The sequence below is a fragment of the Porites lutea genome, chromosome 10, assembly GCF_958299795.1.
Source record: "Porites lutea chromosome 10, jaPorLute2.1, whole genome shotgun sequence".
Taxonomy (NCBI): domain Eukaryota; kingdom Metazoa; phylum Cnidaria; class Anthozoa; order Scleractinia; family Poritidae; genus Porites; species Porites lutea.
This window is the reverse complement of record NC_133210.1, coordinates 31,514,099-31,538,555: the sequence shown is the minus strand read 5'-3', so window position 1 is coordinate 31,538,555 and position 24,457 is coordinate 31,514,099. Positions and strand designations below refer to the sequence as shown.

The following is a 24,457-nucleotide window of genomic DNA, read 5'->3' as shown; positions in this document are numbered from 1 at the left end:
AAAACTATTTTAGCTGCTTTAATTTATTCAGGACTTTTTTTGGTCTTCCCGTTCATTTCTTGCCTTCAAAACCTTCATTTCTCCATGATCATTTTACCACCCAACAATCGGATATTTCAAGCTTTTCGGTAGTTTCTACAACAGATATAAGCCAGTAAATCGAAGTATACATGCTTTCACGATATTCACAAAAAAAGAGGAAGGAGTTCGAGCATCAGGCTATAAAATACAAAAATATGTGGCTGGAAAATATAATTGTGCACGCGCGCCTTTGGCCCGAAAGAACACAAATGGAATATTCGAGTCAAAAGATATGGCACAGCAAATACGAGAATAGTGAATTAGATTGAAAGACACATTACTTTTCTTTAAATGAATGCTTTATACCGAGTCCAATCGTACTGAAAGACATACTTATAAAGTAACTTATAGCGAACTTTTGGGACACCCTGTAATAATCAGTCACTAGAAAAGGTTGGGATGTGACATACCTTCATAGTGAGGCCATTTTTTAAAAACAACAGGGTCATTTAACATGTTGGACACAACAGAAGCTGCCATGATAGAAGCAAATGACTTCCAGGACTTGTCAGGAGTGTTGCTATCATCAGAAAAATGTGATATCCCTTTAACAATCACCCATTCGATGTTCATATCATGGGCTGCAGCAAACAGTCCTGTAAGTGGAAAGAAAAAACAGATCATACAATATGAAAATGACCCTTATTCAATCCACTGTGAACAAGAATCTAGAAGAGCTAATTTTTAGCTCAAAATATTTCTCTGAAGTGTAGTGACTAAAACTGATCATCTTTTCGGCTTAATAATTTAACGTTCCCTGCACAATAATATGTTACAAGCTGTTGCCGAGGGACAATTTAGAGTTCCAGACCTCAAATCTAATTGCTACAAATTGTTATAATAGTAATATATATGCATATAATCTTACCTTCTCCTTCCCTTTCAACTGCAATCACGTGAGATTGAGACTTATGGCGTTGTTTGGTGATGAATAACTGACTACCACATAATATGACACTGTCACGGTGTACCTCAGGTACTTCAGTTTCTTCACCGACTGGATTTTGTAATGGTGGCTTCCAGCCTTCACTTGCAAACAAGTTAAGGTTGCCGATATTTCTTTTCACTGGAGCTGTGATTTCTTCAGTTAAAAGTCTGGAGGATAACACTACATCCCCTAGTTTGGTGGCTTGGGGGTTTAATCCCATGCAAAAGCCAACCAAGAAAGCAGCCTTGGGTCTCAGTTCCCGCACTGCATTCATAACAGTGACTAGAGAGCCACCTGGAGCAGAACAGCCTTCATGACATCTCATTAAAGCAACTTTTAGTGCCTCTTCACCACTTCCACCCATGGTCCCAAAGTACACGTATCCCAGAGTCTGGTGAAAACTTTTAAAAGAACTTTTCAGGAAAGTATAACAAGCTAAAAACTCGCAGTCTTTCACTGTCAACAGAAGAATGTCAACAGGAAGCTGGACATCACTCCAAGGTTTCGACATGTTTGGAAGATCTCTCATTTTAGGCACTTCAATACTTAGAGGTGGAGGTGGGGCATGATTTCTTGACATCTGATGATCAGGATCAGCACCTCCTTTTCTTTTAAGGTCTTGATGCTGCGCCATTGAGTCTCAGTTAAAGATTTCCCTATTAAAGTGTGTAAAATATGATAATTATTAATTTATAACGATCAGCACATTTTTTAAACTTGAACAAGTTAACAAAACTTAAATTGTTGAAAAAATTATTGTTGGAGCTTAATTTATGTAGAGTCAAACCTCTCGCTATTATAAGTGTACACCACTGTGACCAGGAAAGGTGTCTACCTACAGGTACAAGATTAAGGTGTTGACATATTATTTCAAATTACAATGAAACCACGCAAACCAAGGCCACAACCTAGCAAAAATTTTGAGACAAATTTTACCCAATCACAAGTATAGATCTAAAACAATGAAATTCTGCATTATTATATTAACCCATTCGCTCCTGGAAATTTTTCCGAAAAACGCGTTTTGAAGCTAGTCGAGTGGTTTTCTGGTCACTGTCGTGCTATAAAGAGCTAAAACTTGCCACAAACCGGTTTACGGGTTGTACACTTCGCGGCCTTCTGATCCAGATGCAAAATATCAGCTTGCGAAGTTCGGGCATGCGCAGAAAGCAAAATTTCGAGATAGTTTTTGGGTTTAAAAGTGACACAGCAGTCTTGACTGTTACTTTTCGCTTTCTCTCCTCCCTTTTTTTTTCGCTTTTCTTGCCTAATTTTTTTTCTCTTGCTGGGCATTTAGTAGGCTTCATTTTGGTGGGAAGAGTTTTTAGGAAAGCTTTTAGGATCTTAGGATTAGGTGAAAGGAAAGGTAGGTCAGCAATGGAACAAGATTTTCATGGAGATTTTCAGGTCAATGTCACGTGGTTTTTTGCTTCTTTCTCCGGTGTCCTTGACTGAATTGTGCTCATTCTGGTATGGTTTGAAAGATCTCTTCACTCTGCACAAGTTAGCGAAGAAAGTTGTCCTTGACCGTTAAAACTAATGACGTCACAAAGGGTAGAAAGGACCTATGGATCCGCACGGGCGGTTACGGGCGGTTCAGGGGCGAATGGGTTAATCAAAAAACCTAAAAATGGCCTTTTAGAGCAATCCCGACTAAAGGTGACGGCTGCTTATTTCACGGCAAATGGCACAGTTGATTTATACAAACATCATGATTCCTCATTTATTTCATTTGGAAAAATGGTTTGCAATGTATTTTGAGCTGGCTCTGAGTTTAATTAAGTGCAATTTAATTGTTTAGATCTCGACTTGTGATCGCCTAATGTCAAAATTTTTTGTTTAAAAATTTTGTCTGGGTAACCTCAGTTTGTGTGGTTGCACTGTAAACACAGTGCTCAAAGAGGTCAAACATGCCTCTCAAATAGCTGACTGCATTAGTTTCAAATAAGTTGTTAACTCTGAGGGTAAGTTAACAAGTTTATCTACTGTAATCTTGTTTTTCTAATGATGGGAGTTAGGTTTTTTTTATTGCAATCAACTTATAAACTCAGCTGAATTACCTCCTTTGATAGCTTCACACCATCTAACTTACATAAATCCTGAAATTAAAAATTGTAAAGATGACATCAAATTATGAGATAATACCCCATTTTAAAGCCAAAATTATCCATTCAAACTTTAATTTTATTAAGCTTATGGCTCAGCCAATTCCAAGTGACCCATTCCCCTCCCCCCCCCCCACAGGAGGAGGGGGGTGGCTTTTGTCGGGCTTTTGTCATCTTGTCGGTCTGGGTGGTGGGGATTTGTCAGAAAACCTCTGCCCGTGGGTGGGGCAATTGTCAATTCTTCTGGAAGCGGTTAACACCATTCTTTTTTCAATACCTCATTAAAAAATACAGTTATTGCCTAATTTCATACCGTGCGGGGACCAGGCACTTCCAGATTTTCCCTGACTTTTTAAATTCCGGATTTAAAGTGACTTCCAGTGGCTAACAAGGGATTTAAAAACACTGGCTTTAACATAACACCAGAAAGTTCACTACACTCAGTAGCTTTCACGGACATTACTCTCTTGTCGACAGGAATAATCCAGCCAATTTTAGTCCTTCTGCACTGCCCTTTTAATTTCCTTCAGCATACTTGGCTAGGTTTACGATAACTGGTACGTACACGATTACATCTGTGTTCTTGCCAATGATCCTCTCTTAACTTTACAGATGCCGGTGGAATTAAGCAAAGGATCCCCCTGTGCTGTAGAAAATTTATAATGTCTTGGATTCGAGTGACCTTTTCATCAAACAATAATTGCAGTTGCTAAGTGCAAAGTGGCTTTAGTCATAGGACTGATAGGACAAGCTCTTTCTTCTTGCTGAACTGGAATATTAGTTTAGCTTCAGGGGGGCCTTCCAGAAATACTTCAGCCTTCCTTGCTAAGTTTAGGCTGACTCTCTGAGGGAATATTGATCAATATTTCTTTGAAAATGACATGCTTTCTTTGGATTCTTTACTCTGACCATCCACAATTTTGAAACTGATGGACTTTTAAATATTAGTCCAGGCAAAACCGGTGGTGATATAAAGGCCCCCATGCGGTAAGAAATTAGGCAATTTAGATAGCTTTGTAAACAATATTTTTAATGCCTATATGCTTTAAAAAATTATGCATGGTTTTTGCTCTATCACTTCCCTACCCCTCAGTATTTTTTGCATCCGTTTTTTAAATTAGAAATTGCCTCCCACCATCATGATCAGCTCGCACATGGAGGAAAACAATCAATGTATCATTTCAAGAGTTTAAAGGAAAAGACACAGCTTCCTTTGCACGTGAATTTGTCGAGGCAGAAATAGCCCCCGAGCAGGCCTCACTAATGAGCAAACTCAGGGAAAATTATTTTGGCGGTGCGAGGAAAAGTGAGTTTGCGGGTGGGCTTAATTGATTAATAATGGTAATTGAACTGAGTGGAGTGCAATTTGGTCTGAAATCATACGAGTGATTTCCAAATCGAACAAGCGCGCAGCGCGAGTTCGATTTGAAATCACAAGTATGATTTCAGACTAAAATTGCACGACACGAAGTTCAATTACCACTTTATTACATCCATTTTGAAATCGCAGAAATTAGTTAGTACTAATATTTTATTGATCAAGTAGCCGGTTTGTTAAAAAGCCGAAACAAAAAGGCTTTTACATCTCATTTTGTATTCGAAACAGAAATGATGCGATATAGAACAAAAATGGTGCGATTTAAAACTGAAATGATGCGATTTAGAACATAAAGGACGCGATTTGGAAAAGATGCGATTTAGAGCAAAAACTGGTGCGATTTAGGAATAAATCACACTGCTGAGAGCCAATCAGATTGCACGGATAGCCAGTGATTTCAAAGTGAATGTAATAAGGGGTGTAACAATATTCATATTCCTTGCGATTTGATTCGATTTTGATTATTGCCTTTCGATTTCGATTATTTTGATTTGATTATGTAACGGTTTATAAACAACATGCAACCCTTAAACCCACAATTTGAGAATAGTATTAGGGACAGGGGGATTCACAGCCACTTGGTCGTATTTGTGCCATATTTGAGAACCTGACAAAGAGCATTTTGCACCTGGTTTGCCTTATTTGGAAATTATCAAGGGGTTGTCAAAGGACAGCATTTTTCCAGTCAACACTGCAATCGTCTTTGCTCATCAATCAAAAACGCAGATTTTAAAGAGTTCTGCATTCTGATTTTACAATATAATAACTCACTGACAGCACCCTGGAAAAGGTATGCAAAACTCAAATCAAAATCGAAACATGGAAGTAAAGAATCATGGATCGAACTGAGCTGTCATAATCATGCAAAGTTAATTGAGAAATTATTCAATTAATCGTTATACCACTATTATTCATTTTTGAATTACGCCCTTTCAAGGTGTCAAGATAATATCCAATAGGAGCAGCAAATGTAAACAAATTGACAGAAAGTTGCATGTGCAGGTGTTGTGCTAAACTGCATCAGAGCTCAAATCCAGTCAGAAATAACACCAAAGAAATCAATTTGCGAGAAGCAGACCACTTACATTTTGACAAGTGGCAAAAATAACATATGCTCTGTAAAAATTAAGAATCCCCCCATAGCATTATCTACCCGCTAGAAACAGGCGGCTTTTAAACGTGACCTTGCGTAAATGACCTCAGTGTGAGTGAGACAAGTGACAAATATAGGCTACTGAATTTGCTTAGTCCAAATCAAGAATCCTCCAGAGCATTAAATAATCTACCCACTGGAAAGAAAACTGTTAATAAAACTAAGCGGCATTTGAGGCTAGAGTAGTGCATGCAGGCCTACCGTCGCTTTTTATCACTATGATATGTTAATGTTAGAGCCGCGTGTCCATGGTTTTTGTCATAACTATATTGCCTGTCGATGCCTGTCACTTTTAAACAATTAGATCACTGTGTTTGTCAGTGAAGGTGGGGTATTCAAAACTCAATAGCTCGCCCATTGGTGGGTCCACCCTAAAAATTTTCCCCATCTCGCACAAGTGAGCCTGCTCGCAGGGTATTAGGCAGAGGGGCCTAGAAAACTCTGTGAAATATTTGAAAGCGTAATACAAACTTTGTGTATTGTACAATCAATGTGACAATTCAACAGTTCCATTGTGATTAGAAAATATTCATGTAAAGTGCATTGGTTGTTTTTTAATCATTCACTATATTAAACATCTCCGAAAATAAGAAAGGTATTATTAAAATTCTAATAAAAATTAGTTTATAGTTCTGTCATTGAGATTAATCAGATCAATGTGATCTTTTTTGCAATATTTATAACTTGCGGCTAGGAGAGATTTGCGTAGGGTGACGTGCGAGTTTGGTCAGATCATTACAGATTTCCCATAATATGGTTTTTGCAGCTTATTTACTGGAAAATGCAATTTTGGTGTTTTCCCGAGGTTGGGCATTTGCACCATTGGTTTTTGTATGAACACCCAGCCCCACCAGGGGGCATTTCCATTTTTTCCAAAACAAAAGTACAAGTGCCCAACAAATGTCCAGGTGGGGGGGCGGGGGATGGAATTGACTGAGCATTATATATGGCAGTCTCAACCGTGAAGTTCCCCCAGGTTTGTAAGTCAAACACTCATAAACTATTATCTGGTTCAGAGATATATCAGACATCCGCACACTAATGACAGCGGTCACAATGAATATAAACTTACTTTCAAGAGCATAATTTTAATCTTGTGTTATCAGGTGGACATCTTCAGAATCTTGGTAGCTGGTCTACAAAAGTAAAAAAATTGAATAAAATATCATGCACTTAAAACTGTTTCACGTAACCAGTTAGTTTTTAATACTTCAGATTCATCCTCAAATAACACAAGTGATCCCTGGAATTACTTCACCTCTTGCCTGTTTGTTTCACTTAAATTTGACTGCAAGGGCTACGATTTGACTGAAAGAGATACATAGTGGGGGGGGGGGGGGGAACAAGGGGGCGGGAGCCCAGGAGAACAGGGGGCAGGAGGGGTACAGGAGATGGTAGAAGAAAGGGCAGAAAGCAGGAGAGAAATTCAAAGAGGCAAGCTTTTGTCATTTGATACTACTTATCATCCAGCCAAAGAATCAAACCCCAGGGGCCCCACTCACATCTTTTAATGACGGGGGGGGTCCGACAGAGGTTCATATTTTATACCCAAAAAAATCCCAACTTCAGAATTTGTCTACCCAAAAAAATCCCTACTTTTTGTAGCATACCCAAAAAAATCCCTCAGTGTTTTTGCATCAGCAAATTTTATTATTTATCTTCTGGAAAGCTAAAACATGCCAACTTCAACTTTGGTTTTGGTCAAAAACAAAACTATAAATTGCGCTTTGTTATTTTTGATTTGAGCTGATGAAAAATACAATACCCAAAAAAAATCCCTGTGTTGTTTTTGCAACCCAAAAAAATCCCGGCGTCTTTCATAGACCCAAAAAAATCCCTTTTGGCCAAAATGTCAGACCCAAAAAAATCCTTCGGACCCCCCCGTCATTAAAATATGTGAGTGGGGCCCCTGGGAAACAAACCCAACAATGTTTCTTGGCTTCCATTTAAACTTCTACAAGGCTTAAAGCAAAATTTTATATGCGAGAAAAGTCAAAAACGAAAATTTGTACTCGCAACAAAAAAAAAAACAGCATACTTCGGGTGAGGTTGGAAACCTTTGATCCAAGCCGCTTACATAACAGGTCATGAATGAGATGGTATGACACATGTACAGGTGTGTCGACTGTGTCAGTCGTGTTAGTGTCTCTTGTCTGTCTCGCCAGCTGTCAAAATTCTCCACAAGAATGACAAAGTGAGTCTCAGGTCAAATGTCAAATGTCATTAAAGACCATTTTGATCGGTCTCAGTATTTTTCGGTGTGGTGGGGAAAAAACCATCCATGGAAGACCTTCCTACGAGCTCATTCCATACGACTGTAGATCACAAAACACTGAAGATTTTGCGGCGTGGTGTAAACTTGTGTCAAAGGGATGATGCTTCAATGATCGCGCTGGAGAGTGTGGAGTAGTTTGATTTACAACACATTTTTTTTATTTTTGGACAAGGCCAAAGAACTCCCTATTAAAATAGGGAGTTAAACAGCATAGGGAGCTGTCAGGTTGGATTTCATAGACAACAATTATAGCAAAAGATTACGAACTGCACGGTAGGTGTGATTTCCTATACTATGCACTGTAATTTTACATTTTTTATAGTTGCTAAATGACAATAGTAGTACATGCACTTTAATTCTCTCGAGCAATTAAGGCATCACCAAATTTATCAACTTTTGAATGACTATGATTTTGCGAGAGGAATATCAGTATCATGGTTGCTACTCTTGAAGCTATGAATACAGACAATTCAGTCAATGATTAACATTGCACAACCTGGACAAATCTTTGATAACTGCAATAGCTATTACACTGCACAGTGGACTGAGACCATTGTCGTTGTAGAGGGATGTCAGAAGAGATGGTCAAAACTAGATAACCAGGTTCGTGAAAACTCAGTTTAACTAAGAAAACTGACCTGTAACAATTTTCATCTTTGGCAAATTACCCCACAGCTTTAACACTAAACCCGGGCTTCTGATCTTTTTAATTTACATGATAACCGGAAAAACACAATAAAGGGCGGGAGTCGGGATACAAAGGGACAAAAAGGTACGGGAGGCGGGCGAACCGGGTACGGGCGGGAAGCGGGACGTTGTGACCACCCTGGTCTTTGCGAGCATGGCGGCAGACAGCAGTGCCTAAAGTAGTGATAAACCTTGTCTTGGGAGCATCAAACAAAAAAAATAATTGTCTCGCCAGCAGTGACCTTTTTTCTACAAGAGAATGCCTTATTAACAAAGCAATCTGCTTACCTTTCGCAGCTGATGTTGACTTCACTGATCACATGAACATCATACACGATCTTTGCGATCTGGAAGAAAGAACATCTAGTTCATTAAAAATCAGCTACATTGTTAGCCAGACGCTGACTGTATATGCTAACCAAGGACCTGAACATCTTTTCTTTTACTTTTCTTCACAACTTACAGGTAAATCGGGGAGGGCAACTTACCTTACAAACTCAAAAGAACAGGGGCACCCAACGAGGATATAGTTCAAAACCACTTAACATAGCATTGTTGAACGTATTTTAGTATTCAAACGGTTCATATAGGCATATTTTTATCCCCTAAAAACTTTTCATCTGTTCGGATTTCCTAGCTGAAAATCTAGTGATCCGAAAATTATAGGGATCAAAACTTACCTTCTCGAAAATTTCAGCCAGGAAAAGGCTCCCGAAAATTCTAGGTGGCCTTTTTTAGGGTCAAAATCCGTTAAAAATGAGTAATTATACCATTTTGTAGATGTTCGAAAATCCTAGGAGAGGCAGGCAAGCAAGAAATTTTACAACAAATGCTCCGAAAATTCTAGATCTCAAATCGTCTTCCGAACAGATATTTTCCCGAAAATTGCCGTTGGGTGCCCCTGAAAGAACACTTCTGCAGGCTTCGAGAACATCAGGGTTAATCGACTACAAATAGTCCCAGTACCCGCTCGGTTAACCGGCAAAAATTCCTTATTTGACATGTTTGAGCGGAGTGGACGGTCCAGCGAAATCGAAGATTTTGTGCTGCATATCTATAAACGCTGTTCAGAAAAGTCTATCTTTAAAACCTCTAGTCTGAAAAAAATTATAAATCACGTGCACGCTATCGTATTTCGATCTGTGGTGGAACATTTATCATAAGAAATGTTGACTATAAACAGGTTGGAAATTCTCTATCAGTTGTTAAAGATATTTTAAAAGAGTTACCGTTCCGAGGGAAGGACTTAATACGATACTTCATTTAAGTTTTTTAATTTAAATTAAAATTTTCTGCTCTTCACAAAAATATGGCACCTTAAACGTAATTCTTAAAGATCTTAAGACATAAACTAAGGAATGGAAAATCATACCTTGATCAGTACTTGCTTCTGGCTGCCTGGTTGTATAAAAGACCATGAAATCTGATTGAAAGGGCACTGGAAGTTAGCCTATAACAAAAACAACACTCTTTGATCTTTTACACTAAGTGGAAAGCAAGCTATTGACGTGATCATATGGTGTCAAAATCTCGCAGTCGGACATGACGTTCATCTAGGAAATCTTAAGAATATTTCTGACAAAAGAAACAAATCAAAGATTTTGTCATGATGAGATGTCAACTAAATCATAGTTATAAATAAAATAGACCTTGTCACGGTTTTCGATGCCATCTTGACGAGTAGGCAAATGTGTGAGAAATTACAGTGTTTGTATGAGAATCTAATGTCGAATAATTTCCACAAAACGGCTGTTCTGAAAAAAATATCAATCGTACACTAAAGCTACAAAGCAAAGGATTGTCCTAAACAATTTTGGGGGCGTACCTGTTCTTAAATTTCTCCAGAAGCTTGCTTTAGATTTCCATATATTTGTCTGTAATTTTCCCGGGACTTTCTTTCAGAGAAATGTATAGAAAATTTTAAAAAGTGGTTCTAGGTCTTCTTGTGCATGTAACGCCCTTGATTTTTTTCAGTAGAATCTTAGGAGCGAAGCTTTAGTTTACAAATCATATTTTTTTCAGAAGAGCCGTTTTACCGAAATTATTCGATATTAGATTCTCATACAAACACTGTAATTTCTCACGCGTTTGCCTACTCGTCAAGATGGCGTCGAAAACAGTGACAAGGTCTATTGTATTTCATGTGAGCGGCTTTGCAGTGATGATTCCTGCTGAAGAATTTTATAGATCACTGTTGCATACTGCATGATTGTGTCATTGATTTTTCAGATGATTCTTCGATGAGTACAGCTACTAGCTCATGTAGTCTAGTTAAATTATTCTCTCTAAGTAAAAACCGAAGAATGTATATGGAAAATTAAAAACCTCTTTCCAAGTGCAGATGATCAAGCATGTCTGAACCTCAAAAGAAAGGAGGAACGTACGCGTGTAGGCTGCTTAAAAATACGGAGCTTGTTTATTAGGAAGTTGTACAGTCTGTACTGAGTACGCGCGTCTCTAAGGTGCGGCCTGAGTAGTCTGTGTCACCAGGAACGTGTAGTCGCGAGATACTGTTTATCCTTGAATTAAAATATGAGGTGACCGCAATTTACAAACCAGTAGATTTGATTCTCTGAGTGTCAGGTGGAATTATGATACGTTCGTTGCAGCCCTACATATTTTTTTAAACCCTCTTGTAGTTCTCTGGGTGGAGATCGCATGAATAAACAGCTAAGAAAAGATTGCGATTTGCGACTGACTCCAAACAAAAGCTGACCGTGAGTCACTATGGTTGAAAATGATGGGAGATAAAAAAGGAAAACAAACCTTTAGACTCTTGGAAGAAGTCGTAAGAGAAACGAAGCACAGAGCGGGTCCTTTATCAGAGTCAGATAACGTGATTCTTTCCTATGAAAGGAACAATTGATTGTGATTGAAAAGGATTCCGCATTCCTCTACATAAGGCATTGCGTTGATGTTAGGGGCTAGACTATTAGGATAACCAATCAGAGTAGATCAGTCTCTTTCGCTTTATTTTTGTTATTACTTTATATTTATTTCACTTCAAACGCAGGTTACATTTACTACTTTAAACACAGAACGTCAGTACTGTGTCAGAAGAAAAAACAGAAATCATATTGAAAGGTCAAGAAGCGACGCCATCGTCAACATACCTTGACGTCTTCACTGCTGATAGAGTGTCCGACTTGTTAGCAAATTCCTTTTGACTTGAGTTTAAGAATTTTAAAATCGTGAATGAGAGGAAACTAAAAATGGAAGAGAAAATACTGATATGAACAAGAGAACTATCGACTCGGATTGAATTGATATTTGCTGGATCTTTTTAAGTAGATGGGTGCGACTGTCTAGCAACTCCTTAGATGATTCATTGTTTCGTAACACTCTGTTCATGTTTGGTCGAAATGTCTTAAACACTAAGAAGATGAAAATCACGCGTTAACAAACCTGTACATGAAGTGCGATTATTAACAGAAACGAGCTGCCAGGCTGGCATGAAGTCTAAAATTCTTTTTACGGTACCTGCTAGGAGTTACACACACAACACGTACTTCCTGTGCTACAATTCAGTCGTTGATTATGATTGAAAATGAATAATGTATGTAAATAGAACACTTGATATGCATATGCAAAGACAATACACTATTCGAATTAACGCAAAATCACGCGACTTTTGAGCACAATTTAGTGTAGATCAGTCATTTTTACTTCTTTTTAACATTGTTACATTTCATTCGAACGACATAGATGGATCTGAGTGTTCAGACGCCAAACAGAAGCTACCAGCGTAGATTATTTATAAAGAAGTCTGTGAGGAGGACAAGACTTGTTCATTTTTTGCGCAGAAAATTCCTTTTATAAAATTTCCAACTTGAAGCTAAGTGACAATCCGTTAAAGACACTTAAAAAGAAAGAAAAAACTGATGGATGAGGCAAGAGAGAAGTTACGCTTGAATTGTAGGTGGAGCCTTCATCCGTGGCGGCGTCTGGAATGTTCTGAAAGTTAAAGGATAATTCACGCGAATCTTGTAAATTTTTGCCACCAGTCACGCGATTTTGTCGAAAGAGTAAGAAACACGGAATTTCTTAGCTTTTATTTGTTAGTTGATCTTCGTTTGTTCAGTTTGCTAGGTTCACTCCACTACCAACAACACTGCAGACGCTAACCGACTAGTGGACAGAAGCAACATGACATATTTTTCGACAATAACCAGAAATAGCATTCATGCTTTCACGTTCGCGCCTCCTGAAGTCTATTGTTTTCAATTGTATTTATGGGCGAAATATTTCACCCTACAAAGTCCGCTCCTTAAGTCATGGACATGACTTAACCCAGAACTAAGAAAATCGAGGAGAATACTCATAAGTAATAGCACCAATTGGTTTATGAAGAACGATTTCCGATCCCGACCTCCTCGTAGCCTGATTCTCAGACGTCCGAGGTTGTTCGCAGTCTCTTCTCTTCTCGGACGTCTGAGAATCAGGCTAGACCTCCTCGCCGTGACTTTGCAGAAAGAGTTAAAATGCCAGTCAAGGGGGATATTGTAACCCGTCCATACGGTCGAATCCGAGTTTAAAATCGCCTCTTCGAGGCATGAACAGACGATATGACAATTCCAGCACTTTTAGACCAAGCTTGAAAAGGACTATACCTTTCCTTTACACTTCAACAGCCACACACACCGCATATTAATAAATTTATAAGTGAATAATACCTTAAAATCCCAAATATAAATATGATGTTTTTAAACACGATATCTAAAAACAAACCTTTGTTTGAGAACCAAAAGTGAGATGTTTTTGTGTGAAGATCAGTGCAGTGGATGGTATGGATTCTTCGGGCAAGTATGCTGCAGTAATTAAATTAATGTCGGTACGTCCAAAGGGAATGAGTCAGCAGCATTGTACTGTTGGCATGGTTGGTCATGTGATAAACAACAGACCATTGTTTTAAAAAAGTAATTAAGCGATAAGTCGTCTATTTCAAGTTTGCCTAGAAAGAGGGTCTCAATGGGGTTAACCGATAGGCGTAAAACGGCCAAAAATTTAGTCGATAGCCGTAAAAATTGAAAAATTTTAACCGTTAACCGTAAATTGGGTTAAAAAGAGTTAACCGTAAAAGAAATTGTCGCCTAGATTTGTTAATTTTATGGAAGGTGTTTAACTCGCTTATGGTTGCGTTTTTTATTTTCCGGCTACTTTGACTCCGTACGCACGTTAGGCGAAAAGCCTTTTAGGTGTATCTCGGGGAACTACTTTTTCCTATAGCGAAAGAGGGCTTCTCACTGGGAATTAATATTTGCGATTTTCAGAAGGTATGCCTTCGAAACACGAAACAACACGCAGAGCTGTTTGTAAAACACGTTGCCGATAAACAATATTTTCCTGTTTTTCTCTGACGCTACGGTAGACATTGCCATGCCTAGTCCCAGCATGTACGGCGTCTTCCCACGCAATCTCGGTCAAGGCATTTCGGTGGCGAACTCGCTCTGACCACGTGACCCGAAACGCATTAGCCGCGCGGAATAATGAGGTCTACGGACAAGGCAACAACAGGCAGTCGTTTTGTACAGTCCTTCGCTATGATTAAAAACACTGGACACGGGAGTTTTGTTATTGGCCGTTTTCACAGGACGGCTAGAAAGGGATTATCCAGACTCGCCTGTGTACAGTCGCCCCTTCCTCCACAGCGTTAGACACCCCTTCTCCGATTTTTTCTGCGGGGAGGTTGCGGCTGTACACAGGCTCAGTCTGTAACGGATAATCCATCTTCCGTACTTCAAAATTGACGGATAAAGTCAGGGGGGTTGTTCATTTCAAATTGAGACGTGTTACCTATCTGACGCGAATCATCAAACGGATAACCCGTCTCAAACGAATAAGCGGTCTCTAGTGTGGAATGTCGCGCCCCGGCCTTGAGTTGGGCGTTCGCGTGTCTGCTCACTATTGGCATTTCTATGTGTAAAATGATATTAGAAGTGGAATACTTTATAAAAGTATATTGATCTATCAAATGTGAAAATTTTTCAATTGAATAGCTTATTCTATCCCGAGATGATCCGAAGGCCTTTATTTTGCTTTAAAGATACAAAAATACAGGTTAATTAATATTTAACTTTTTGAAACAAAAGAAATTAATTTTTAACTTTTTTGTTAACCGTAACTGCAAAAAATTAACCGATAGCCGTAAAAGAGCCAAAATTTTAGCCGATAACCGTAAAAGACACCACCCCATTGAGATCCTCTAGAAAAGCCGCACTACGTTTTAATTAAGGATGAAAGATCAAGATGACAGTCCTTAAATTTTGAATACGATTTTACATGCTGGAAAATCCACCTAACAAAAGGATAATTTGGTTTTGTCCCATACCGTCCAAACCTTCTTTAGGGTACACCCTAAATTCTATCGAAGGACGTTTCTCTTTGGTTCCGAGGATCTAAAACTTCATACAATTCCTACAGTGTATACTATATATAAATGCATGGCGACACCTTTTTATTCCAATGGTTTGGTGCCTAGTCTCCCGCTTAATTTGCTGACTCCGTTCCAAGCCGCTGCGAGGGGACTAATTGGTCAGTCCGTATTTCAAATAAGTCGTATGGTGGCAATTCTTCGGCTAGCATTAAAATTAACAAGGGCTTCAAGATGTACTATCAAATTTTGTTTGATAGTACATCTTGGAGTAACCTGAGATCAGGCGTTTTTTTTTTTTTTGGCTTCTCTGCTTGAAAACAGATTACAGAGATAGAGGGAGAGAGCATGATCGCGGGCTAATCTTGGAGCCCTGGTTAGTTTTAGTGCCAGCCAGGAGCCCTGTGCCAGCCTAAGATTTGCCACCATACGACTTTTTTGAGGGACGAATTGGAAATGAGCCGCGAGAAGTTTTTCCTGCTGACCTAATTACCTAATTACCCATCCAAAAACGGACTCATTTTAGAAAGTCTCTGCCAGCCTCAGAGAATGCAGTTTTGCATTCGAATTTACATTTCATTCATTTCTGTATTAAAGTCTGGAAATCAGATTATCATTTCTAAATGTCTCTTTTTAGAGTTGAAATTCATATTGAGTAAAGCGCGCGGGAGGAAAAATAATTCTTTGGACTAAAATATACTAATGTCGGTGAGGGAAGAAAGAAGAGGGCAAAAACTGGATAAAAAAAGAAAAAAAATTGGAAGAACCATAACCACTACTGAAAGCTGTGTTTATGGTTGTTGGGCTTCCTCATAACGTACCTTCAATAGTATACAATGCAATGCCAACATATGTAACTCACGCTTAAATAACAGTCTTGATAACGTGCTTTATTGCGGCGTCGGCTGTTGGTTATAGGGTCACATAGCGAGTCAAATACGAAAATCCGAAGTAACATTTAATGCTCCAAATCGAACGATGTAATAAGGTATGAGAATATAAACGGTAGCAGGAAACATCTAGCAACCAAGGTACTTTGAGGCCCGATTCAGACGCCGTTCTTCACAGAACCAGGGTCAATTTGAAACGGCAGTGCATCAGCAGACACCGAACTTCAAATTTTAGCCAAACTAACTGCATAGTTTTGAAAAAAATTGATATATTCTTACTGCATTTTGAAGCTTTAGTTCGGCTGGTTTAAAGATTGGCAGTCCTAAATTAATTTGGGTGGGCCAAAATTTAAATGTTATCCTGCTCATGTGAAGTACGGCGTCTAAACCAAGCATAAGACGGCAACAATTGCTTATGATTGTACTTAACAGTAAGTAAACATAAAAGTGTTCAGAACGGCTTAAACTGTTGTAAACAAAGCAGCATTTTAGTGAACTGGCTACGCGTTTTTTGCACATTACACCACTGTGTCTATTCAGAGTGAAAGCAATCTCGTACCCAGAGTCTTCTGTCTTTTTCGTCAGCGGGCAACGCGTTGCCCGTTGACTAAAAAGGAAGAAGACTCTGGGTACGCCTCGATTGAAGTGAAACTCAAGCCTCGTTGACCAGCGGTTTCATGGGAACGGTGCTCCTGGTGCTTGTCGCCGTGACAGCTGTAGGGACAGCTGCGGGAGTGACGATAACAGCCCCTTGGTTTGTTGGACGGGACCTGCAGCAGCCGCAACAACAGCAACAGGCAATGATTAGTAGAATGATGAACAATAGAGGTCCACCAATTACTGCTGCCTTTTGAATATCGGAAAAGTTGTACCACCACCCGAAGATCCCTACAACCAAAACACACTTTTTATTAAAAATAGATTCAACGATACTTAACTCACTGAACTCTAAAAATTGAGTTTTCTGTGGTTTTGCGGAACACCATATTGTTAATTGCCTTTGAATTGTGATGTGAGTATTTTTCAGTGACTTTTCAATCTTTTAAGCTACGTCATTTGATGATTGAACCCGTCCACAGCACCAAGAAACTTTCCTAAAATTGTACCCGCTCCGCTCGAGAACACTAATTCTCGAAAAACATTTGCGGCTCTCATTTCCCCTCTCTTCTACAAACATGACACCAAAAACACAAAAAATAAAGCACCAAGTGAAACTTTGTCAGATTTCCATCGTAGAATGAAGTGTACTTCTGCTTTAAAAATGTTTATAAAAGTAAGAGTTTTTATGAAAGCACGGTCAGTACTCACCGCACTCATCAGTGGAAATTGGCAAATCTCCCTGTATGACAGTGACTTTTACTGGATAAACACCCTTTCCTAACACTTTACCACCGGCCAAAAGGTTCACCTGTTGAATCAAAGAATAGTTTCGAAGTTTCATTTCATCAAAGTCAAAATTAAATAGCATTGCACTTTGCCTCGCTTTGAAAGAGAGGGTTTTTGGAACTTGGAAATGGCCTACTCTTGTACGTCACCGTAACGTCATCTCTAGCCCCTTAATAGTAAACGTATTGACGTCACGATGAATTGGCCAATGAGATAACTGTAAAATACCTTAAGATGCAATCGGTCTCCGTTATCAGTGAGTCCAACTTGAACGTACACTCCAGCCGAGAAAATAGAAGGCAAAGATACAGTAAATCCGGGCACTTCAATGATGTCGTCACTTGTATACGTGTGAGACCACGTGACACCTAGATCCGGGACATCCATGGAGGCCGTTACTGTGACAGGTTCATCGCATTTGTTGACCTGTTGAGAAATAAAGGCCAATATTTAGTTATGATAATTATTATAAGCATAACGTGATTTCGTGAAAAGAGCTAGTTGCACTCATTCGTGTTGGCTTACCGGTATTAATACGGTTACAAACGCAGAAAATTAAGCATTTCCCTGAATCTTTGGGATGAAAGAAGGCGAACGATTTGGACGTTGAAGTGACAGAGAGTTAAGGCGAGTCAAAAAAAGATTCCAAAGGAGTGGTTGATGGGTCCCTCGTCCTTGCCCGCCCCTCCTCCCATAGTTTTCCAGTTGCCCTCTAGGTCAGTCTCGCTTTCGTTAAAAAAAACGTATGCTCTGCAGGCTATACCTTTAACTTGAATGTGATTGGCTCGTCAACGAAATTCATATTGCACGTGATCGTGCTGCAGTCGTCACTGATAGAACAGCCTTCACTCAGCTGGGTCTGGGACAAACCGGAACATGAACCTCCAGAGTACTCCGCAATATAGTTATTATTGCCGTCAGACCAACTATCATCTTCGTAACTGCCAGCTGAAAGGAAAGGACTTCATATCAGGAGCCTTGTGTAAGATTAAGAAGGTGTACACACGCGGAGAGAACAGTTGTATGCCGAAGGCCTCCCAACCTAGGGTGGGTCTTGGGGGATGCTCCCCCAGAAAATCAGTCTTAAATCTAGGGGTCTCAGAAATGCAATTTCCAGCTTTTCTGCAGGATATTTTCAATAAATTAATATGCAGAAAAAATACTGGAACGGTTGTTTTTCTCATCGACGTCTGTCCGAGGCGAATTATGGAATAATAAAACTAAGGAAATACTATGTGCGTATTATATATGGACGCTACGATCCTGTATTAATTACATTTCATTTAGAAAGGTTAGAATCACGTTTCCGGGCAAATAACAAGCATCAGATTCAAGTTGGTGTTTTCTTAAACAAAATGATCAGCCGTAAAAAGCTGTGTAAATATATAATTATAGTGGATGAACCCGACACAAAACTTTTTTTTGTGTTTGTAGATATCGTAAACAGTAAACGACAAGTAAAAGGAAAACTTGGTCACAAGGTTTAAATTGACGTTTGCCTTTAATAAACGTGTCTCTAAATCGTTCTTTGTTTATTGTGCTTTTTAAGTTACAGTCTCAGTTAAAATTGTTGGGACACTTTGCTGTCCAGTGGCGGATACAGGGAAGGGGCCCGGGAAGCCAGGCTCTCCCCTTATTTTTAAACCAAACTGAGGCCCGAAGGGCCGAAAAAAATTTTTTGAGACCGCCTTCCCCCTATCTCAGGGTCTGGATGACCGCTCCCCCCCTCCCCGCTCCCCACCTTATCTGAAGGTCTAGATCCGCCATTGCTGTCTTCTTGCCCTCCCAATGTTGGTATACAAGATTTGGCAAGTTAACTGCGATAAAAAAAATTGGAAGGACGAGAAGATGGGCCAGAAGTTGAAAAAACAGCGTTGGGTGGAAGTTTTCCAACTATTTTTACCGGAGACTGGCTCTAGATACGATTCAAGACTGACAACGAAAGGTGAAATTACTGCGTCGTTGGGTGCTCCTGCTCAATGATAATGAATGACACAACTCTATTGAGACAGCTAACCATAATATCAACTGACCCATGTCGACACAAGTTGAAAACACTATTTCCTTTTCTGGTCGCAAAACTTCATATAAATATATTATTATGGACGACAATTATTTTTATTTAAGAATGAACAATATTTTTTAATTTAAGAATGAACAACAGGGTTTAAACACGGAAGAATTCCGAGTTTCTGTGACGTCTGTTGAAGGGTTTTGCACAATTTCTCGCATTTCTGTTAAGTCTCCCAATTAACTTTAGGTTTTGCAATATTTTCGGCTAAATAAATAATGGAAGTAGAAAAACTTGGCATCATTATTTAACTTTTTTTAAAATAAACTTTTCACATGCAGTTTTTGATGAATTTTAATAAGGTTTTCAGCGGAATGTAAAGAAATTAGGTTTAACAAAAGGAGACAAACGTAGCCAAGTTTTTTTATATGTCTCTTTTTACCTCGCTTTAAAGCAATATTCACTCGTGTTAAAACACGAAAAATGTGTAAAACTGGCTTTATTCAGGTAGCTTTAAAACCAATTGAGTATAATTAACCGCGCTCCCTAATTCGATCGATTATATATAATCGCCCCCCAAAAAGGAAGATTCGAGAGTGCCGAGTCATAAATAATGGCATTTGATATGAATATTGAAAAAAATTAAGGAACATTACTCAAGACTGGCAGGGGAAGCTTATACATGTAGCAAGGGCCGAGGTACAAGGCAAAAAAGGTGCCGAATCCTGGTAGATCAGTCTAGTGGGCAAATTTTGTCGAATAACTGGCAGAAGAAAGGCTAGCATTCTTCTAGCTGAAGTCAGTCTTGCTTCTTGATTTCATGATTTATTCACAATAAAAGAGCCAGCTTAGCTTGGAGAATTAATGATACCTTAATGAAAACGGTCAAAATAAATTTCAGGTTACAACGACGATCCATGCATCCACCCAGCCGTTTCCAACGCACGCGTTCTCCTGAAGCCGCTCAATTTTTTTCCGTCCAAAAACTATTAAAACTAAATCGCAAAATGCAATATTTGATTTGCTTTCATATCAAGATCACAACAAGTTATTTCTCCAGATAGTTCTCTTGAATTTTTGGTGACCCAAGACAGCGTTATATTAGCAGTGCGGTAATCTATAAGCGATCCGCAATCTATTAAAGTTCAAAGACTTTTGGAAGTTTCCGAGCCGGTGAACAAAGAGAAATTTCTTTGAACAACTAGATTTCAATTCTTTTTACCCCGCCAAATTTTACTTATTTAAGTGCAAAGATTTATATTCAAAATTTTCAGCAGTTAAGCGTTTATATTTGTATATGAGCTTGTACCTAACCCAGAATGTGTAGGACTCTAAACTTAATTGAGGGTCCTAATTGTTTTGTTTCGAAGAAACAGGAGATCAAAGTTTCTGAGAAAGCTAACACACTCCCGTTGAAGGGCGTATAATTCTGTAAAAAGAGATCTTTTCGCTTTTCAACAAAATGACCTGTTTTATATTCGGCTTTTTTCCAAAGAATCTATCACACTAAGTCGTAACCGTTTAAAAAATACTATGAGACCCCAAACTACCGGCAAAAGCATGCTCACGATCACAAGAAATTATAATTTCACTGGTCATCAGAGATGAGATAGTTTGTAACAGTTTGTAAACTAAACTGACCTGCAACTGAAGACAAAAGTTGGGTAAAAATAAGAAAATAAAAGCCAGTTGCCAGGATCCTTCTCCAAGCCATCATCACACCGAAGGAGCAAACAAAATTGTTTTAACGTCGCTCTTCGTGGTTGTTGGTAGGAGGCATTAGCCAGATTTCCTGTTTGACCGGTTTGCAGTATTCTTCGAATCGAGGCCATTTTCTCGGAAATTATGATTAAGTGCATTGTGCCGTGATGAACCACAGTGACGCAGGACCGGAATTGTCGACTCCAGAAAATACCATAACATACCATAATGCTCTTTGTTTGCACCCCCAAATTTTGCATGAGCATTGTTTTCAGTTTTTCTTGGGGCCATTTGAACTCCCAAGAGAAACTGAAGACAATGCTTATGCAAAATTTTGGGGTGACAAACAAAGAGCATTATGATATGTTATGGTATTTTCTGGAGTCGTCAATAGGGAGCTTATTAGGGAGCTTTAGCAACGACGACGGCGACGTCAAAGAGGACGTCAAAAAAGCAATAGGTTTGTTACGCAAAACAACAACTTTGCTCGTGCATCACGCTTTTTTGTACATTTCTTTACCGTCCTTGCGCGACTACGACGTGAAAATGCCTAATTGCAAGTTTTATGGAGGACGTAAACAAGCGACGACGAATCTCTTTTTCTCTCTTTAAACTTGAGTACGGTCCTCTAGAAATCAACTCCAGGGAAATTCGCCTACACTTGCCATTTTCAGCAAATTGGAATAAACGCGACAAAGATTGAAAAAAACGGGAATTCATTTTAAAACTGACGTTTTCGCTGCCGTTGCCGTCGTCGATGCTAAAGCTCCCTATTAAGCAACGACGACGACCACGGCAACGAGAGCGGCAACACTGGCAAAACAACATTTTTGCACGGGCATCACGCCTTTTTGTACTTTTCTTTGCTGTCACTGCACAACTACGGCGTGAAATTTTTCTAACTTCACGATTTATGGAGGACGGGAACACATGACAACGATTTTCTTTTTCTTTTTGTGAACGTAGATATAGTCCTTTAGAATTTAACTCCTGAAAATATCGCCAACATTTGACAAATTAAAAGAGTTGCAATAAGAGCGATGAAATTTGAAGCAGCGCGGATTCAGTTTTCGGGTGACGTTTTAGCTCCCGTTGCCATCATCGTTGCTTAAGCTCCCTAATGAAGGGGGAAGGGGGAGGGGTGTGGGGAGTGGAAAGAGGGTAAAACAAGCCCTGGGCCCAGTTGTTGGAAGGCCGATTAGCGCTAACCCAGAGTTAAATTTTAACCCGGGTCTCTTTTTCTTTTGATCAAAAGCATTTTCTCGGATAATTTTCTCTATTCTTTTTAGAGTAGCCAATCATCAAATTGTTGACAAAATGAATTAAACTGAATTTGCTTTTTAAGCTTTCACAGCTGAATTCAAATTTCCAACTAACCCTGGATTATCTTAACCCAGCTTTGAACAACTCGGCCAGTTGAAGAACCCGTAAAAATTTGTGGGTGCGTTCCATGATCCAATCAGATCACGCGGATCACGGTAGATCAAATGAACCGACGGTTCATTTGATCTACTGATCCGCGTGATCTCGGATCACTAGCTGATCCTGATCCGGATGATCTCAAAGAAACGCACCTATATATCTGAGAATCTCAATAGAGTGTTTTCACTCAAGTGGCCAGCATCTACTCAAATTGATTGGAACGAAAGAAAGCGTTTGCATAAGAAAAGAGTTCAACTCCCACAGGATTGGTTCGGGACACCAATATGGCCGCCGTTTTATTGTTTTGGGACACCAATATGGCCGCCGTGACATCATGTGAAAACACCGGCTCTGTTGACGAACGCGAACACAATAGAGTTAATCCCAGTCCCTTCTGGTTTGTTCTTTCCTGAGAAAATAAAAGCGTGGACGCTACGAGTCTGGAACAAAATTATTGAACATTCCATTATTTAACCTATTTCTTTACTATACGTATCATCCTATCTCAAATGCTTGATCTCCATCCGTATAAAACTATTATTTTTAGGATGTTTTCCTCTAATGGGGTCCAGAGTAAGGTGGCGTTTTTTTTCTCAGCTTCTCAAGTTTATGTCTTAAGAAACTAGGGTATCTAAGAGATAGTAATGCTGCGGCACATTCTGTTGATACTGGCATTAGTTAGGCAGTGAGACTTATAAGAATCGAAAATGACATTGAATGTCCTATTTACATGTTGGAAAGTACTAGAATAATTACTATCAGTCTATAGAAAGAACTCGTGGGAACGTTGTTTAGAAAATGATCAAGTAGTTAGACTAGTTACAACTCTGGTTTTCCCACAGTAAATTGTAGGAAATAATAGAAATTCAGATTGTTTATCCATATATATTTAATATATGGTGCACGATATTTTCTCTGGAAACACAATACTTTTCTTGCTGTTTGTTGTACTTTATTAAGCAACAGTTATTTAGCTATATATTTATAGAAAATAACAACACAAAAAACGGAAAAAAAAGAAAGAAGGAATAAAGAATTCGGTGGGACTCGAACCCTGCACCTTCGGCTCGACGCGACTACACCTAACCATTGCACCACAGAGGCTGATTATGTAATCTGCAGGAAAAGTCTTTTATTTTATTCCTTTTCCATATGAAACTTCCGCCGGCACAGTGATCGCCAGCCGCATTAACCGAGCTATTAACAGTGAAAAAACAGTGTAAACGCATATTCCATGGCAATGAATGAAAGAAAAAACATAATTATGCTTTTCAAAACGCCGATACACGTCCTCGTCTGCAAAATAGGACACAAAACATATGTTTTGTTATCTCGATTTCCGCTGTTATTTTGAAGCGAATGGTCAAAATCACATCCACTTTCGGCTCAAACAGTTTCTTAAGAATAGCACTGCATGACATTTTCTCACTTTCACATCACCTTCTAGCAAGCTGGAATTTGTATATCCCCCCGTGTTGCGGAGTCGAAGAGCAAATGCTCATCTTCTCGTCAGGTTTAACACCTGGGGCCCGTTTCTCGAAAGTCCCGATAATTAACGGGCCCGGTACGGCCGTCTCCGTTTACATTAAAGATCGAGGTTTCAATAGTTTTGCATCTAACATGATAAAACTGTCAGTTAGTGAAACTAAATGGAGTACTTTGCTGGCCAGGACCCGCGCTCTTATTCTTTACATTTCGATTTCAATATTTGATTTCGGGCCCGTAAAGTTACTTTCGAGAAACGGGCCCCTGGACGAGTCAAAGGCTCTTGAATTGAAATCCAATCCCCAAGTTAATCATCGTACTCATCTGAAAGACTCCTGCGTGTCTTAAAATTTGGTAAGACCTCTAACCGTGCTGTAAAAAAATTTGCCACAAAGAAAACTCTAAGTCTGAGCAGCGAACGATGCACTCTCTCACCCACCGAACTTCCCCGTGTTTTTGAGTTGTTCGTGGCGCAATGCACTCTGGTTAAATGCAATGCATTGTGGTAAAAAGTGTGGTTAAATGCAATGCATTGTGGTAAAAAGTGATGAATTCGAGAATTCGTCGCCCCTTATACATTTCCTT

At 39.2% G+C, this 24,457-nt stretch overlaps 2 protein-coding genes across 3 annotated transcripts in view; both read right to left on the bottom strand.

The window, feature by feature from the left end:
- The window catches only part of LOC140951195 (uncharacterized), a 187,889-nt gene extending 175,604 nt beyond the window's left edge, over positions 1-12,285 (bottom strand). Inside the window, exons 1-7 of one of the 2 annotated variants that reach the window (XM_073400419.1) lie at positions 11,721-12,285; positions 11,374-11,454; positions 9,980-10,057; positions 8,896-8,954; positions 6,718-6,781; positions 950-1,665; positions 492-677 (exon numbers count right to left, since the gene is read on the bottom strand). In XM_073400419.1, coding sequence (XP_073256520.1) covers positions 492-677; positions 950-1,643 — 880 coding nt within the window. In that variant the 5' untranslated portion in view covers positions 1,644-1,665; positions 6,718-6,781; positions 8,896-8,954; ... (1 more) ...; positions 11,374-11,454; positions 11,721-12,285. Of the gene's footprint in view, positions 1-491; positions 678-949; positions 1,666-6,717; positions 6,782-8,895; positions 8,955-9,979; positions 10,058-10,932; positions 10,958-11,373; positions 11,455-11,720 lie in introns of those variants that run through there. The other variant, XM_073400423.1, reaches the window with a different exon arrangement.
- Positions 12,286-15,535: 3,250 nt separating this feature from the next.
- LOC140950470 (uncharacterized) lies at positions 15,536-21,052 on the bottom strand. The gene is made up of 5 exons (XM_073399702.1): positions 20,906-21,052; positions 18,017-18,201; positions 17,482-17,679; positions 17,176-17,275; positions 15,536-16,755 (listed from the first exon to the last, which is right to left on the bottom strand). The coding sequence occupies exons 1-5, from the start codon at positions 20,979-20,981 to the stop codon at positions 16,520-16,522; spliced, it is 795 nt and encodes a 264-aa protein (XP_073255803.1). The 5' UTR covers positions 20,982-21,052; the 3' UTR covers positions 15,536-16,519.
- Positions 21,053-24,457: the final 3,405 nt, after the last annotated feature.